This window comes from Populus nigra, chromosome 3 (assembly GCF_951802175.1).
Source record: "Populus nigra chromosome 3, ddPopNigr1.1, whole genome shotgun sequence".
Taxonomy (NCBI): domain Eukaryota; kingdom Viridiplantae; phylum Streptophyta; class Magnoliopsida; order Malpighiales; family Salicaceae; genus Populus; species Populus nigra.
The window spans coordinates 3,579,442-3,596,618 of record NC_084854.1 but is presented as its reverse complement, the minus strand read 5'-3'; the positions used below and the strand labels follow the sequence as shown (position 1 = coordinate 3,596,618).

Genomic DNA, 17,177 nt, shown 5'->3' with positions numbered 1-17,177 from the left:
ATCAACAATACCAGCAAATGGAATCTCCTATAATAAGAAATTAATATATATAAAAATTATATAGTTCCATCAATGGGTTCGGGAGATGTAGTGTAGATTTGTCGTTTAAAAATGTGTTTTAAAATTAATTTTGTATTGAGATGGTTGAGGGGAATATATTTCAACATGGCCTTGCGAAAGAGTGAATTGCCCAGCCCAGCTTGTCTAGTAAAAACTCTAACGATGTGCGCGCTAGTAATTTGAAAATTGATACCTTAATTTAAAAAAAATCAAAATTGACCTTCCACAATTAAATTTTGTAAGTTTCCATCCATTAATTAACAAATTTGACACTAGCTCTTACCTAGACTTGACGTCTCAAATGTATATAAATGGAGGGCCCTTGTATATATAATAGATAGTAAAGGGACTCAATACATCAAATAAACAATATAGGGGCTCAATCAATCAAAGTAGCATGGTACAGGGATGATACTGTAATTGGCCAAGATAAATGGCTTGCCTAAAATTGCCATGTAAGCAAAGAGGCCTCTGCATAGGAGACGTGCAGTAGCCAATCAAAAGCACCAAAACACCCAACTCATTCTGTTTCTTCTTCTTCTTTCAAAAAAACAAAAAACAAAACGCCTCCTTGATTCCAGACCAAAAACCGCAAACACACAGAGATATTAGTTCAATTCAACAGAATAGAAGAGAAGAGGAAGAAGGAAATATAGCAATAGCACTACTACTACTCGTTTCAAAATAATAAGATTCTTGTTGTATAAACGACATCGAAACAATGCATTCGTTCGTATACAGAGCGAACGTGTTGCTAACGTTCGCCCTCACTATACTGGCGTTAATGTGTGTCATCGCCTCTTTCTCCGACAACTTCAATTTTCCTTCTCCTTCTGCCGAAATCCAGGTTTCTTTCTTATTCTGTTGATTCGTTGTTGTTTGGTGGATCTAATTCCATCTTTGAAATCATGTTTTTTTTTGCCTTTCTATTTCGGGTTTTGTAGATAGTGAAATTCAATGGGTTTCAAAAGAAGCCACCCGGAAACGATGAGGTAATTGATTCTTTCTTTACCTATTTTTTTTATTTTGTTTTTTTAAGAGTTTGAACTGTATAAATTGATGGGATGAACAATAATTTGTGCTTATTATTATTATTATTATTTAAATTTTTAAGTGGAATCTCTTATTAAAAAGAGCTACTGTTGCTAAATATAAAAAGCTACGTGGAATTTTAAAAGGTGGATAAATTTGTTTATGAGCAGGTTTCAAATTCTAGGTTGAATGGATTTTTTTTATTAAAGTTTAAAATTTGTTTTTATTTATTTGTTGAATTGGGTTTTTAGTATTTCTATGATATGTAGCTCAAGTGTATTTATTTATTTTTTGGTTAATATTGTAAGTATTGTTCTTAGAGGTTTGCACTCTCCTTATTGGTTTGATCTTCTGTTTGTTAGCGTGCTCAGGTTTTAGTATGTCTGACTGATTCCAATAACTAAAGATACTGTCTTGGTTTTCACTTTCTGAAAACCCTAATGTTAAAAGATTCACTTAGGTAGAGATTTCAAAAATTGAGTAGAACAATTTGGTCTCTCCCACATGCTGGTTTAGACTTGATTTTGCCTCTCACAATTGTTGACATTCATGAACATTGTAATTGCTAAATCTAAAAAAATAAAATTGTTTTCAGCTTATAAGATGACCTGGCCATGAATCTTTGTTGTTGAGGAACTTAGTCCCAAAGGCTTTTGATGTCAACTTCACGGGTGTCCCAAACACCCGACAGACATTTTTTTTTGGTTATCCTTTGTGTTTCCTTTATGGACATCCTGCTTTCAACCTGCATTTTTTCTCCTCTGTGTGTGTGTGAGAGAGAGAGAGAGAGATTCAATATTTGGGGTAAATTCTCCTTCTTGACTATAAAATCCCATGGTGGAAATTGCCAAATCAGTCTCATCATTGGTCAAAAGTCATATCTCGGAAATATTTCATGTATGTACTATCTGCTTTGCTGAAATTGATCATAATATGCAAAATTTTGCAGAAAATTTTGATAGTATTAAAAATCATTCAATACAAAATTGAAGTAGTTTACAACTTGATACATGAACGTTTAGGTTAAAATGATATTAGAACAGAACTTCTGTAATCAGTGTTCCATCCTTTAACTTTTCAGCTTATATATTGGATTTGGCCTATTACAATTCCATCTTTTTTCTGCTTCAAGAAATTCATATCAAAAGTTGATCACTACTTTCATCATGCTAGAATTTTAGTTATTGGTTGAATAAGTGCCAAAAACATACACTAGGGTAAGTGATGACCTTGTACCTATTAACCACTGAGTTAATATGCGATCAGCTTCTTGGCTTTTCTGTGGCTATGCATGTTTTTAAGATAGAAGGAATTTTGATTGAAATAACTTCTTATAGAGTGATGCTTGTAAGTTTGCAAGATGGTGGAATTTCTTCTTCCAGAAGACAGGCCTGCTTGATAATGTTGATATTTCTTTCTTCCCTGTTCATCTTGACTATTTTAAGATAATGTATGATGTCAAACCATCTTCCATTTTTTATGCATTAGTGTAGATGCAGGCACTTTATTCTGGACTACTTGATAAGCTAGCAATAATTCAACACTGATTGAACTGCCCATCATTTAATGCAGGTCAGCCTGACCATGAATATAACAGCTGATTTACAGTCACTGTTTACATGGAACACAAAGCAGGTACGAAATTTGAAGGAGTATATTTGTTTTTCCTCAGTGATAGGTGTTATAGTCTTTTCATTTCAGAGCTGTAAATATTTAACCCTCATGCCAAGGCAAGCCATCTGGTTGTTTCATGAGTGTAATCCGAGTAGCGAGTACATTTCATTTACTGAACCAATCGCTCTCTATTATAGTTTCCATGTTCTGACAAATTGAGTTTTGGATGCCCTATGACAATTTGGAAATCCAATGTAAAACTTCTTATGTTAAATAGTTGGGACACTGCTGGGATGAATGACTTGAATTTTAAACTGACTTGTTTATAATTAAAAAACAAATCTTTTTTATGCCTTGGTCATGTCCACCAGGGATTTTGAATTGATGGGGCGCCTAAATGTATTGGTATTGTTCAATGCTTATTCAAGTATATAATGATCACATAATAGCCAACTCAAACATTTAATAATAATGAACTTGTCATTTATTGCAGCTTTTCATATTTGTAGCGGCTGAGTATGAAACTCCCCAGAATTCATTGAACCAGGTACTCTAGGTGCTTGAAATTAGAAGTATGTTCTTTTCCATTTTGGTTCTCATCTTTCACACGTTGAACTTTAATTTTTAAAAATTTACGAGGCGTGCTTGGAGCTGAATCAGTTTCCCTTTCCATTTTCCTTGTTACACGTACAGGCACTACACAATCCTCTTGAGGCATCTGTATTTCATGTCCTGAAATGTCAGGGTCTACTGCATAAGACTATGCTCACTACTTAAATATTTTTGAATGTCTTGTGATAGGTGTCTCTTTGGGACGCTATTATACCTGCCAAAGAGCATGCAAAGTTTTGGATCCAGACCAAGAACAAGTACCGTTTTGTTGATCAGGTACCATCTGCATGGAGTGATTTCTTTTCATTTCATTGGGCATTCACACCCACGAGCCACCTCATGTGCTGCTACTGCTATGTTTCAGAACTAAACATTATTTTTTCTTGTGCAGGGAAGCAATCTTCGCGGTAAAGAATTCAATCTAACGTTGCACTGGCATGTCATGCCTAAGACTGGCAAGATGTTTGCTGACAAACTAGTCTTGTCTGGATTCCGCTTACCTGAGGAGCATAGGCGAGGATAGGGCATCTTTGGTGTATGTTTTTGCTTTAACTTTAGCCATTATATGGGATGATAAAGGTCAGCTAAATTAAGAAAACAACAGACGGGTAAAAAGTTTCATGACTGAGGTGGGAATGGGGACGACAGAGAAATTTGAGCACTTGGGTTTATATTTTGGTCGTGTTGGATTCTGTCTTTGGTTTTCGGTGTTTCCTTCTCCACTTGTCTATTAAGTGCGCCATAAAACCCCATAATCTCTGTGAGCTGTAGAGAGATCGCCAATCAATAATTTTGTTTAAAGAATGTAAAGACCTGTGAACGCATTGTTGAAATGGAATCCATGCTAACATTTCTAATTGATCAAACGAGTTGAACAACCAGAAATCTATATCCAACATGGGAAGGCTTGAAGCCCAATTACCACCTGCTAGCTGAGTATTCCACCACTAAGTCAAATTGTTTCACTTTGTCCTCCTCTTTATTTTGCCTGCTAAATATAATTTGACATTTGGGGTCTTTTTTTCTCTTAAAAACACCTGTTTGTTCTCGTTTCACCTTTTCATCAGTTCAATAAATTCTCTTAACCACGGCCAATTATTTTAGAATGCGGGGACATTTTACAAAAGTGTTGGTCTTTTGGGCTTTACCAATCTTCCATCCGATGATATTTAGCCCCAATTTTATTTCTCAAATCAATTTTGATTTGGAATCTTTCTATAATAATAAGCATGAGTGTTGAATTTGAGACAGGAGATGGAGATCTATTTTAAAGTCGTATATATTGGTTTTTATAGTAATATATTAAAATAATATTTTTTATATATTTTTTTTAATAGATATTAAATTGTCAAAACGATAAAAAAATATTAATTTAAAACTTTTAAAAAAATTTAAAATTTTTAGAAAATATAATTTAACCATACTCACAATCAACCCAAAGAATTCAATGCATTTCCAAATTGTTTTATGTATGTTTGGTTTGGAGGTGTTAAAGTTTTTTTTTAAGATACAATATCTTTTAATTACAAACTATACTTTTAGAAGCTAAAAAAACAGCACAGGTTACCTTCCAAACACACAATCTTGTAATCCAATTCCATTGTAAAAAGCTGGTGTCCTCCAGCTTTGCAAGTTACAAATATCAACCAATTACCAATTAGTGCAATAAACAAAACTAATTCTCATATTTATTTACTTGGCTTCACGCAAAAATTACAACACATGACTTTCCTTGTTGATTTACATAGCTCGATAGGGCCTCAGAATTGAGTTACATGTGGAGTTAGCTCATACATTTCCCTGTCATTTCTTCTATTTTCCTTCCTCCCCTTCGCCACCCTCACCAGCACAGCAGAGACCATGCTCAGCAAGTAGGTCATGGATTGCAACAACCAATTCAACCTAGGATTGGAAGTAAGAATTCAAGAAAAATCTATGAGAAGAAGAAAAACGAGAATGATTAATGATGCCCTCACATCCAATGTTTCTCATTTTTCATTAAAAAATACAGCTTGGTTTTGAACAGGAATAGTAAGGACAAGATGTTGAAGCTTGCAGAACACAATGCCTGCGTAAACAAAGCTGCAACTTTGCTTTTCTTCCATTTCATCAGCAATCAATTGGCTCAGAAGATTTCTTAGGGAAGTAATTTGCAACATGGCACATGACTGCCAGCAACAAAAGTCCTGAATATCGCCGATGCTGCCAGTGGGAATGGTTTTGCCGTTCTTCAATGGAAAGAATGATGGCCATGCAATAGGCAGAACCCAAAAGGAGAGAAATACTCAAAATAATAGAATCATATGATTACGCCTTAACTAGAGATGGTGACCCGAACCCGATAAATAATTAAATACTGATCCAAACCGACATGAACGAGTAAGATTTTTTTTTCATTGTTCAGGTTAGGGATAGGTTCGGTACTACCCGACCCGAACTACATAAAAAAAACCTTAAAATTTAAAAGACTTGCATTTTGTACCAAGAGATATATATGTTGAAAATTTAGGTTTCCAATCTGCTCCAGCCTTCACCAGTCACCCGTCTCTCGCTCTCTGCCTCTTCCTCTCACTCTCTTCTCCAATCTCCACTTCTCCGGCCAGCAGCAGATGTCGGCAGCAACAATAGCAGGCAGCAGCTGAGTTATTGTGTCTCCCCGAAGATGCTAAAAGTCCTGTGAGTTCCATTGAACAAATTTCGTGCTTGATATGGCTTGAAGAGTTCTCATGCTTGATATGGCTGCTTGTTTTACATTAGGTCTTTACTCACACTTGTTTTGGAAGTTGGTTTTGCATTATGCAAAAGATTGGTGGTTGTGACTGCCTTTAAAAAAAAAAACAATTATGATTGTATATTTGGTTTATTATCAGTATACATGTGTTCTGGCTTGAATATAGTTTCCGCTCGATTGGCAAGTATTTGCTCAGTGCTGATTTTATGTTTTTTGTTAGGTTTTGCAATATCCTTATTTTTGTGCTTAATGTTGTATCCAAGTTTTGGAGGTCGGGTAGGGATGTCCAATGGATATCCAAAACCTAATCGGGTCGGTTTGATTAATACCCGATAGGTTCGGCTAAAAAAACCTAACATAGTTGCTAACCATTGCCATTCCTAGGGCGAAATGATATTACTATTATGGTCTTACTAATAAGACCACTAAAACAATTGTGGTTTATTCTTCATTATACACCGTTTAGTTCCTTTCCACTCTATTGCAGACCCAATTGATGGATTCAACTCTCCATCTTCTATAGATTGCTGGCTTCAATTCCTTACTGCCATGCTTTCACATCTGCTGCTTGTGCTCTGCATTGTTGGGTTTAGTCGCAGCATCAACAGCAGCCCAGGTTTCGGAAATGGAGGAGGAGACGACAGGAAGGTTTTGATTGTAGGGGAGGAACTGTGGAAGCAAACTATTCCTTTGCAACTGGGTTCTCGAGTTTACGAGCTGCAAGGGCTTAAATCACATACTTGGTATGAAGTGAAGATATCGTATCCAGCTTCTGTATGTATATTTTCCTTTTCTTTTTGGTTGGTTTTTTTCATGATTCTGATTCTGATTGTGAGTCGTTGATTCCAATTTGTTGAATAATAGATACCTGCTAGCTTTACTATACAATTGAAGAAAGATGATTCTGACCCCGGAATGAACCGGGTTGCAAGAAGATTGTTAAATACTGAGAAACTGATTTTCAAGACTGATGTTATTCTTGATAGCAATCAGGTTGGTTGGTTTTTCTAATACATTTTTTCACTCTTACATCATGATCTGATTAGGAGGGTGGTTTTTCTTCCTTCTTTTTTTCTTTTTTTCATGCAGACTAAATTGTGTGTTTTGGTGAGGGTGGAGCCAGAGGGGGTAGTGGCAATACCAAATGTAGAGGAGAGGAAAGACATCACATTCAATATAGGTAAGGCAAATTAGATTCATGTAATTTGCATAATGATAAAATTCTCTATTTTGAGTGTTTGTTTTTGCTCTTTGAAATTTGAATATGAGTGGCACTGCATGCTCACTGCATTTTAATAGAAGTCTGCTTCATATATCAACTCCTGGAATTATTGTCTATTGTCGCTTCGGAATTTCATTAAGCTAACCGGTTTCTCATTTGTTAGTTTCTTCATTTATAATTGATGATTGTGACCCTTTTTAAGTTCACATGGATTCCTGTTTTTTTTTCCACCTTTCTTGTCAATCTATCTATCTTGCCAATCTTGGGGTTTCATCTGTGACATTTTTTAGGCAATCATTATATTTGCAGTGGTGGTAGTGTCACTTTATGTGTCATTTCAATCTGCAAACTTTTTTTGTGATATCGCTTTAAGGAAGCAAGTTCACATTGCATTTTGCTAATGCCACCAGCATAACAATATTGATTTCTGATGAAGTCGTAAAAAACTCCAGATATAAATTGGGCTTTTCATGGCTGGGTTTTGGGCTGGTGACTGGTTTTGAATATAGGTTGTTACCTCTGATTTGGGTTGTACCTGAAAAACAAATCCTCTTTGGATATAGGACACTCCGATGCTTAAGTATAAGTGTATTTGTACTTGATGCTTAAGTTAGCAGGTGTAGAAGAAGTAATGTATGAGAGAAATGAGAGAATGTATGTGTTCTTAACTTGTTCAAGAATGAATTGTCCAATTTTTTTTCTATTTACCTAGTGACCTAGGGTATTTAGAGACCTTGGTTACCTTACCTCATAAGGCGAGCATGGAGACTGGTGTTATCGTTACCTTAGGGCGAATGGAGTTGCAGTACAATTGATTGGTTGTAGACAGAATGTAGTGTCTGACTTTGTCATTGATGGAGAGATTGGTGATTGCTGGTGCCATATGAGCAGGAAATAACCATTGGTGAGAGAAAAGGTACATGCTCTGCATGGAAAATTTTGTGTGCACGCCGCTGCAAACTCGAAAATACGTTGAGGTGTATGCCTGAGTTTGGTATTGGATAGCCTATGTGGTGAGAAAGGGTGAGAGGGGGAGAGAAGGTGTGTGAGAAGAGAGGGAGAGAGAGAATGTGGGTGAGAGAAAATGTGTGGGAGAGAGAAGGAAAGAGAGGGGGTGAGAGAGAGGAGAGAGAGAGGAGAGAGTGGTCATTCAGGCCAGGAAATCCTAGCACAACCAGGAATTTAATAATATTTTTTTAAGAAATTCCTGCACCATCAACAACTTAGGGCCTTCTGAACAGACCTAAGTTGATTTGTTATTCATAACAGTTTTCAATTTGTTCCAAGATGAGCAATTTTGAGTGATATTTGGAGTTGGTTCGAAATTGCTAGATTTCTTCTAAGATAACTTGTTATCCTTGGGTTTCTCATTGGCTTTCTTTACTTCGTTGTTGTATCTTTTCACAAGATGTCAACAAGCTTCGCTTTTTACAATAGCAGCTTCCTTGTTTCATTTTCTATTTCCATTGCTATCCAGACGTGTTACCCATTAGTTAACTGAGATTGTGCTTTTTTCATCGCAAGAATTGTTGGGTGTTATGTTTCTTGATTTCTAATGTTGCCATACAGCCAAGGTATCCTTTACAGATACTGCATGAAATTTGTTATGTTTCATCGCTCTATATTGTGAAGCTTATGTTTCAGCCATAATGCTTATGATCTCACAATTTCACGTATAAAGACATGTTACATATTACACTGACCATGAACTCTTTTCTATCCTTTCCATATTCTTAATAGTTCTTTTGTATGACAGTTTGTGATGAACTATTATTGGGAATCCCACACAAGGCTTGGTGGGTAGTAGTCTTGGTAGTGCTCTGTTTGGGAGTGGCATTCATCACTCCTCATTTTCTTCCATCGTGTCTACTGCTGAAGGATATAAGGCGAGAAACATTGAATCAGAGTGTTTCCAAAGAATCTTGATTTCAGAATCATTGCCTGTGTTACGTTTTGCAATAGGTAACGGATGTCCTCTAGTGGCGTGTTCACTGCTTTTGATGTAGAAGTGTCATGTCATTTGCTTGTTTTTGGTCAATAGGAATGGGAGATTAACTTGTCATGCATAACCTTGTTGTGTAGTTTTACTCGGTTGATGTTTTCATTATTCAGCCAGTAATAGTTTGAGCAGACAATCTCCCCCCGTAAATCCTATTTTTTGTTGGAAGTTTAGCATGACCGATGGTTCCTATTGAATATTTCAATTCGTTTCATTGGAGTTCTGATGCATCTGTGAGGTTCCTTGGGGAAATTTTGATTGAATGTCATGAACTTTCCACAATGTGCGTGCCTCCTCTCAACCATGAAGCATATAATGCTACTCACAAGACGCTCCTCCAGCAAGGTGGTCAGTAATTTCTCCTGCTTTTGCAATTGCAATGGACAGAGCACTTTGTTCTTGTTTCCGTTAGTCTCCTTTTCTTTCAGGAAACATTAGAGGCCCCCATTAGATAACTTTTCTTTTATGACTTCTCGTGTTTCTGAAACTTGTGAAGCATTTGAACATTGCCATATTTGGAGAAAAAGTATCTCTTGCTTTTCATTCCCATTTCCATAAGAATGAACACTATGATTTGCATTTTGAACAGGCATGAATACAACAGCATCTATGGAATAACTTCTGTCTTGAAAGTTTTTTGGCGGTTTCATACAATAGCCACGATTCCTCTCGATTTCTACAACTTGCAGTTTAAAATCATGGTGTTTTTTTTAAGCAAATGACTATTCTCGAGATTAGTTGGTGCAGTCTTCCTTTGGGTATAGACGTTCTGTGGTTTGATGCAGAATGGTCATTCTATAGCAATGCAGAAAGACGCAACCTTGATCTCTCGTTATTTTAGGTCCAAGAGGCTGCCACCCAACGTGGGTTTTCGCTTTTGTACACAAGATTGAGAAAAAAAAGAAAGCAAGATCTACACAATGCAGCTTGTTTTTTTAAAGATAAAACTTGATTATTTCCTGTTATTACAAACAGAAGTGGGATTTATTGACACGCCAAAATCATCAGCTGCAAATTAAACGAGGAGAGCATTACAACTACGTGATAAGAAACTGACAACCAAAACACATTAACCCAGGCAAACCCACCACCTCTTTCAATTAATTAAGAAGTTTGAGTATGACTAGATTCTTGAACCTTCTGTCGCACATTCTGACCGCACTCTTTAGCTCTATCTTTCATATCCTTGGCCGTTTCTGCTATCCTCCCTCCAGCATAATCCAGCTTATCAGCACCAGGTGGATGCTTACCAGTCACATAGTTATATATCCACAGCGTTACCATTATAGCAGCCAAGCCACACCCACTTGAGAAAAAGAACCCAGAAGCGACCAAGAAAACAACAATCGCTGCCGGGACTAAAATTGGACTAGACAGCACCAGAACTGGTGTGGCCACGACCAAGGCTATAACTGTCCCAGTCAAAGTTAACCCGGACAACACCAACAGTGCTGCACCTATTGTCCCTGCAGTCATAAACTTCACCACCTTGCGTGAAGCTGGTTGTCCTGAAGATGGCTCGTACCTCGACATGGGCCTTGATCGATGAGGCATGACTTCCTTTCGTGAGCGACACACACAGCAATGACTGGGAAAATAAGAGCATACGTTTTCCCCCCCTTATTATGATGATGTTGTGTTGGGTGTCGGGTATTATAGGGAGGCAGAGATAAGGAACGTGGCAGGGTGTGAAGGTGTATCACCTCGTGAAGTGTACTAAAGTGTAAGGTGGCGCCTTGAAGATGGTGCGGGGATGGTAGGCGGTCCGAGGTGGTGTGGAGTGGATAGTCTCGTGGCGTTTGTTCGGGGAATGGGCAGCTTTGCATGTAATGTGAAATTCAAGAATGCCTGACACGTCTCAGAGGGAATGGCTAAGTATTGAAGTTTTTGAGGAGTCCAGTCTGGCCCATGGACTTTCAGCTGTCCAGTATTTTATTTGGAGTTCTATTGATTTATCCAATAGCCTAGCAGCTAAACACCACATCCCCAGCCCGTACATTACATTAATTTAAATTAATTATAAACATAATAGAAATAAACGTGAGAAATTATAGTTTATAAGCATCAGTGTATATGATTTTATCATGGTTTCCTCCTCCTGTTATTATTATTATTATTATTCACAAAATCAAGTTTTATTATTATTATTATTATGAAGGTTATTATATTGATTTAATTAAATCACCAAACAATCATGTGATGTATTTGCTTCATCTATTTATAATAAAATTTCTTCACCATAAAAAAATCATATGAATCATAACACTCACATAAGAGTACACATATACTCGTATAGAATTATGAGTTTCATTTCTATCAGTATTAATTAAACAATTAAAATAATAGGGGTGTTTTTAAGTCAACATCACTGCTTATAAATAGTGAAGTCGCTCTCTTTTTCATTTTTAGTTTTTTAAATTTTTTTTGCTGGTTTTTTTTATTTAATTCTTTTGTGGTCAAATTGCATGAGTTAAAATTTTAGAATGTAGTGAAAATGATAAAATTAAAAGATGGGGGACAAAATATAAAACATGAAGAAAATATAATGCAAATACTTGTTTTAGAATTTTCACAGTCTTGAAGCCTTTAGAATTTTTATTTTAGTTTAAAAGTTTATTTTATTTATTTTCAGTCCATAAGTTTGAAAGATAAGAGAGAAACTTGTCAATTAATGATGAAGAAGAGAGAAAATTATCGATTGACCAAATCTTCATCACCAAAAATAAAAATATTTGTGTCACTATGTTTTTATTTTTAAAAGAAGTTCAATAGACATAAGCTTTCTCTCTAAACATTGCGGAAAAAATAGATTGATTTCTGTTTAATTTATTTTAATTTAGTTGATTTTTATTTTTTTTAAAGTGTTTTAAGGTTATTAGGTTATATACATATATATATTAGAGGTGTTTTCATATATAATAACAAGTTGTTGAAAATAGAGTTTTGATGGTTTAAAAACAAGAACTTTGATTTTTAAGTTAGTAAAGTGACTCGAGAAAAACCAGTCAATGATATGTTGCCGGCATTCAAAAACAATTTTTATACTTTGAAAAAATTAGTTTGAATTGTATCGATTTTTTTTCCACTTATATTTTATATGAATTAATTGTATTAATATGAAGTTTTTATAAAAATAAAGATTAATTTTTATTAGCAATAACATGTATTGGCTAGGATAAAATAAATGAAAACGAATAAAATAAAAAAGACATTTGATATAAAATACTTAAATGTGCATCTATAATTATTAGCTTCTTGTTATAATATTTGATTAGTGTTAATAATTATTATTTTTATTTATAAGTTCATATATATTTTTAGTTTATTTTATAAAGTACAAATAACATCGTTTTGTTTATCAATTAAAAAAAATCATAATAATTTTTTAATTTTCATGTTAAAAATTGATTTAAAATCATGTTCAAGACATTATGTTTGTAAAGTCATGGTATCATAAAAAAAATCTAAATAGTGTGGAGGATTTACTATGCAAAACACGTTGTGAATCCCCTCCAAAACGCTACGACCCATTATTCATAACATTTTTTGTCTTTTATTTATTTATTTATTTAGCCCTTATATGTCCAAATTATATGTGAATTTAAGCTAATTTGTTAGGAGAGTGTGAATTCACAACACGGGCCAAAGTGAATAAAAAAAACAAAGGAAATTGTGGCTTTTTTAACTTTAAGGTGAAATACGCTATAAAAAAGCCAAAAAAACATGTTATTGAAAATAATTTAGTAATTTCACAATAATCCATTTGTTATTGTTAAAATTAAAGGGAGCAATTACGTTTTTTTCTTTTATAATGCATAATAAAATAACCATTATACCCTTAGATTCATAATTTTTTAAAAATTATGTTTAGGGGTGTTTTCTTTTTTTATTATTTTTAAAAGATAGTAAAATGGCTTGCATGTCCTTGCAAGTGAATTTTTTATAGCTTACATTCAGGGATATTTTTGTATTTATATTCAGGTTTTTTGTTAATATCATGTTGGTTTAAGAAAATTTTTGTAACTTAATATATGTAAATATTAAAAAAAACCTAAATGGGCGGATTTATGGAAAACACCATTTCCTTTTATGAATACGAATCATTGACACAAAAGTATTAACTTTTAATTAAACCAACGTATTTTTGAAACGAAAATTAATTAAGTTACACCAATTGAAGAGCACAATTACCCTGTTAGAAACTTTCAACACTCTTGTTATTATATAATCAGTTGGCTTTTGAAAAAAGATGCCCCAAAACACAGGTATTTTTTTGCCTTCACAGTGGAACCCATAAAATATCATGCCGTCGGGCCGTCCAAAGAATTTTTAGTGCTAACTCACGTCTTATTCTCCACTTAACCTTTTGAAAAAGCCCAATCACACGGACAGTTCACATGTCAGTAACCATGAGTGTCACTGCTCTGTCACATTAGACTTTCCGCTTTCCAAGACCCAATCCAAGCCAACGCTCCTCTACGTAAAAAAAAGTCAAAACAATTTGAAAAAGGAAAATAAGAGGGATTGGTCCCACGTACCAATTCGACCGTTGCAAAAAAAGTTGTTCTTAGGAACCCCCCATTTTCTTCTCCGTCTCTCATTGATCTCGCAAAATCTCACTCTCTCGAAAAAAAAACTCTTCTCTCTCTTCCTCTCTCTAAAAATATTTCTCTAATGGCGATTGCTTCAGAGACCCAACCCCAAGAGAAGGTAATTTATTGTAAAAGGTCGTGACTAGTTTAACTTGATTTCAAAATCTAGGGTTTTTGTTCTCTCATCTTGTAAAGGAACCGGTTCTCTTCTTTAATTTCTCTTTTATAGATCGAAATTGAATCTTTTCGTTAGTTTATATTTAGGGTTTTGAATTGTGGGTTTTTTTTTATTTTTAATTTTGGTACAGGCCAGTACTGAGGTATCAGGAGAAGAGAAGAAGAGATGGACGCTAAATGATTTTGATATAGGAAAGCCACTTGGACGTGGAAAGTTCGGTCATGTTTACTTAGCCAGAGAAAAAAGGGTGAGTTTTTCAGTTTCATTGATGATAAAAACCCTTTATTTTTATCTAGTTAAATTTGAAACCTGTGCTTATTATTGTTCATAAATTGGAGCTTATATGTGAATTTATTTGGGTTCTCTTGTGTTAAAATGAATTTTTAATTTTTACTTTTTAGGTTTTTTGATTTTGGGTTACCTTAGAAAATTTAAGGAAACTAGCAGGATTTTGTTTTAACTGATCATTGTACAATCAATTGATCTTTTAATGTTTGTTGCTGGTTCAGAGCAATCATATTGTGGCTTTGAAGGTTCTGTTTAAGAGTCAGTTGCAGCAATCACAGGTTGAACATCAGCTCCGTCGTGAAGTTGAAATTCAAAGTCATCTTAGGCATCCCAATATATTGCGCCTTTATGGTTACTTTTACGATCAGGTGTGTTTCTTACGATCCTCGTTTGATTTTTTGAAAGTGTTTGGTAAATTTGACTGATTTGTGTTTTTTCTACCTGAAATTGTGGCAGAAACGAGTTTATTTGATATTAGAATATGCAGCCAAAGGTGAACTCTACAAAGAATTGCAAAAGTGTAAATACTTCAGCGAAAGACGTGCTGCTACTGTGAGTTATTTTAAAGCCGTCTCTTTCAATTATCTTCAGTTTACTTGTCCTACTGTTAATACCCTTGTGCCAGCATGTTTTACCTTCAGTTAATCTGCTTCAAACCATGATTTTTCCTTCAACTTCCTATTTGAGACACGAAAATTACATTTTGCACTGTCATGTCTGATCATGCGAATACTGATTAGTTATGTTGGGTGTGGATTTGGTAAATGTGGCAGTATGTTGCGTCATTAGCCCGGGCACTGATTTATTGTCACGGCAAGCATGTAATACACAGAGACATCAAGCCAGAGAACCTGTTAATAGGTGCACAGGTGATATGACAGCTATTCTTGATAGAATTTCCGTTATCTATTAGATGATTGATTGAATTATATGTGCTCATAAACAAAGTTAACATTGATTTCTGTTATCAGGGTGAGCTCAAGATTGCAGATTTTGGTTGGTCAGTGCACACTTTTAACCGCAGGCAGACAATGTGTGGTACATTGGACTACCTCCCACCAGAGATGGGTATGTATGTAAGCCATTGGATTTAAAGGCCAATGGAGCTTCCTGTTTTTATTCTTGGATTTGTATTGGGGTCACTTGTATGGTTTGATTTGAGTGAAGCCATTCATATACCATTTGATTATGTGAAAGAAATGGTTTTTGAATAATCTTGAAACAGCTCTTCCAAAGCAATAACTTTATCTGATTCCATTGAAAAATAACTGTTACGGTATTCTGTTTTTTTTTTTTTTAATTGGTGTTCTGTTGATGGTGCAGTGGAAAGTGTAGAGCATGATGCGAGTGTTGATATATGGAGCCTGGGTGTTTTGTGCTATGAATTTTTATATGGTGTTCCTCCATTTGAGGCCAAGGAACACTCAGACACATACAGAAGGTAAGCATGAATTGGAGAAATGAAAGAAAATGAAGAAAACTGCAAAATATTCCTTCGTTCAGAATACATAAATACTTGTCCAATTTAAAGGCAATGAAGGGTCCTAAATGCTTCTCATTTTTTATATTGATCACTTGCTAATTGCATTTCTCATATTGTTCTCTAATTAAGAGTCTCTTGCTTCTGTGCTATAAACAAGAAACAAGAATAAAGTGATTTGTTGAAACCTTTGCTATTGAATTTATTTCTATTTTACTCTTTTTTTGTGGCATTATTTAGAGCAAACTTATAATCCTCGTTTTACTCTGTGTTGCTGATACCTGTTACCTTATCAATAGGATTGTGCAAGTGGATCTAAAGTTCCCTCCAAAACCAATTGTCTCATCTGCAGCAAAGGACCTTATTAGTCAGGTGAAAAATCATTTCTTGCTTTTTAACCCACAGTGACTGCTGCATCTTCCATGGTAGAACTTAATTTGAATTTCAACATTACAAATTAATTGCCCAAAATACGTTGGAGATGGGATTGAAAGCTGTGATTAGACCTTGCTAGCAGAATTAATTAACAATGCAGGAAATAATACTATGTTATCACTTTTGGAAGGATCTGTACTCATTCTCTTTTGTATTTTTTTCCCCTCTTCGAACAATAGATGCTTGTAAAGGATTCTGCAGAGCGCCTACCGTTACATAAGCTACTTGATCATCCCTGGATTGTTCAAAATGCTGATCCCTCTGGCATCTTCAGGGGTTGATTTGTCTTTCTCTAGATGCCTAACTGTTTCAAGGACCAATGGTGCAAGATTATAGAGAAGAACGCAAAGAACCTCCAGGCGAGAGGTCTGTGTGAATTTGTGAAGAACCGGATCATTGTAACTTTTTCTTGTAAGAGCTCATTCATTGCCCATGTTGTCTCCAAGCTCCATAGAACAAAAAAACTAATGGTGTGTTGAATCTATTTCATTCAATTTTATGTTAATATAGGGGCACATTCTCTTCTTTCTAGATCTTCCATTTTTTTGTGACATGCACAGCACAAATTTTTTAGAACAGTATTCAGTAGTGAGACTTTGCGGGGAAGAGAACGCAAAAAGGTAAAACAAAAAATGGGGGACCGCACTTGAGGGTCTAGCTGCTGTGGTCAACCGTGTGACTTGTTCCGCTCCCGTCCCGGGTTCGACCCTCTATGTGCACGCCTGTCACCCCCGCGGTGCCTAACCCGCTCCTGGGCTTGCAGGATATCCAGTGGGTCATGGGGAATAGTCGTGATGCCACCACTGGCCCGAACACCCCACGTAAATCAAAAAAAAAAGAAAAAGAAAAGAAGGGTGCCCGTTTGGCACCCATTCAGACGTTATTGTTGATCATAACCATGCCTGTTTCTGATTTCAACAGCATGAACAGTACT

General features: G+C 35.4%; 4 protein-coding genes across 4 annotated transcripts; 3 read left to right on the top strand and 1 right to left on the bottom strand.

Moving 5' to 3' along the window:
- The first annotated feature begins 341 nt into the window (after nucleotides 1-341).
- On the top strand, nucleotides 342-4,010 carry LOC133690037 (signal peptidase complex subunit 3B-like). The gene is made up of 6 exons (XM_062110182.1): nucleotides 342-907; nucleotides 1,005-1,052; nucleotides 2,665-2,727; nucleotides 3,200-3,253; nucleotides 3,508-3,594; nucleotides 3,710-4,010. The coding sequence occupies exons 1-6, from the start codon at nucleotides 782-784 to the stop codon at nucleotides 3,839-3,841; spliced, it is 510 nt and encodes a 169-aa protein (XP_061966166.1). The 5' UTR covers nucleotides 342-781; the 3' UTR covers nucleotides 3,842-4,010.
- A 2,028-nt stretch (nucleotides 4,011-6,038) lies between these two features.
- Nucleotides 6,039-9,813, top strand: LOC133690008 (uncharacterized). Its single transcript, XM_062110147.1, has 5 exons — nucleotides 6,039-6,075; nucleotides 6,537-6,823; nucleotides 6,914-7,042; nucleotides 7,139-7,229; nucleotides 9,028-9,813. The coding sequence occupies exons 1-5, from the start codon at nucleotides 6,045-6,047 to the stop codon at nucleotides 9,195-9,197; spliced, it is 708 nt and encodes a 235-aa protein (XP_061966131.1). The 5' UTR covers nucleotides 6,039-6,044; the 3' UTR covers nucleotides 9,198-9,813.
- A 384-nt stretch (nucleotides 9,814-10,197) lies between these two features.
- On the bottom strand, nucleotides 10,198-11,095 carry LOC133690009 (oleosin Ara h 15.0101-like). Its single transcript, XM_062110148.1, has one exon. The coding sequence runs from the start codon at nucleotides 10,822-10,824 to the stop codon at nucleotides 10,375-10,377; it is 450 nt and encodes a 149-aa protein (XP_061966132.1). The 5' UTR covers nucleotides 10,825-11,095; the 3' UTR covers nucleotides 10,198-10,374.
- Nucleotides 11,096-13,829: 2,734 nt separating this feature from the next.
- On the top strand, nucleotides 13,830-16,774 carry LOC133690007 (serine/threonine-protein kinase Aurora-1). Its single transcript, XM_062110146.1, has 9 exons — nucleotides 13,830-13,980; nucleotides 14,171-14,287; nucleotides 14,550-14,696; nucleotides 14,785-14,880; nucleotides 15,102-15,197; nucleotides 15,300-15,396; nucleotides 15,652-15,769; nucleotides 16,108-16,180; nucleotides 16,423-16,774. The coding sequence occupies exons 1-9, from the start codon at nucleotides 13,945-13,947 to the stop codon at nucleotides 16,522-16,524; spliced, it is 882 nt and encodes a 293-aa protein (XP_061966130.1). The 5' UTR covers nucleotides 13,830-13,944; the 3' UTR covers nucleotides 16,525-16,774.
- The last annotated feature ends 403 nt before the right edge of the window (nucleotides 16,775-17,177 follow it).

Coding starts and splice junctions, on each gene's coding strand:
- LOC133690037 (XM_062110182.1), top strand. CDS start 782: ATGCATTCGTTCGTATACAGAGCGAACGTGTTGCTAACGTTCGCCCTC. Junction 2,728..3,199: donor TTACATGGAACACAAAGCAG/GTACGAAATTTG, acceptor CATTTATTGCAG/CTTTTCATATTTGTAGCGGC. Junction 3,254..3,507: donor CCCAGAATTCATTGAACCAG/GTACTCTAGGTG, acceptor GTCTTGTGATAG/GTGTCTCTTTGGGACGCTAT.
- LOC133690008 (XM_062110147.1), top strand. CDS start 6,045: ATGCTTGATATGGCTGCTTGTTTTACATTAG. Junction 6,076..6,536: donor GGCTGCTTGTTTTACATTAG/GTCTTTACTCAC, acceptor ACTCTATTGCAG/ACCCAATTGATGGATTCAAC. Junction 7,043..7,138: donor TTATTCTTGATAGCAATCAG/GTTGGTTGGTTT, acceptor TTTTTCATGCAG/ACTAAATTGTGTGTTTTGGT.
- LOC133690009 (XM_062110148.1), bottom strand. CDS start 10,824: ATGCCTCATCGATCAAGGCCCATGTCGAGGTACGAGCCATCTTCAGGA.
- LOC133690007 (XM_062110146.1), top strand. CDS start 13,945: ATGGCGATTGCTTCAGAGACCCAACCCCAAGAGAAG. Junction 13,981..14,170: donor AGACCCAACCCCAAGAGAAG/GTAATTTATTGT, acceptor ATTTTGGTACAG/GCCAGTACTGAGGTATCAGG. Junction 15,770..16,107: donor CACTCAGACACATACAGAAG/GTAAGCATGAAT, acceptor CCTTATCAATAG/GATTGTGCAAGTGGATCTAA.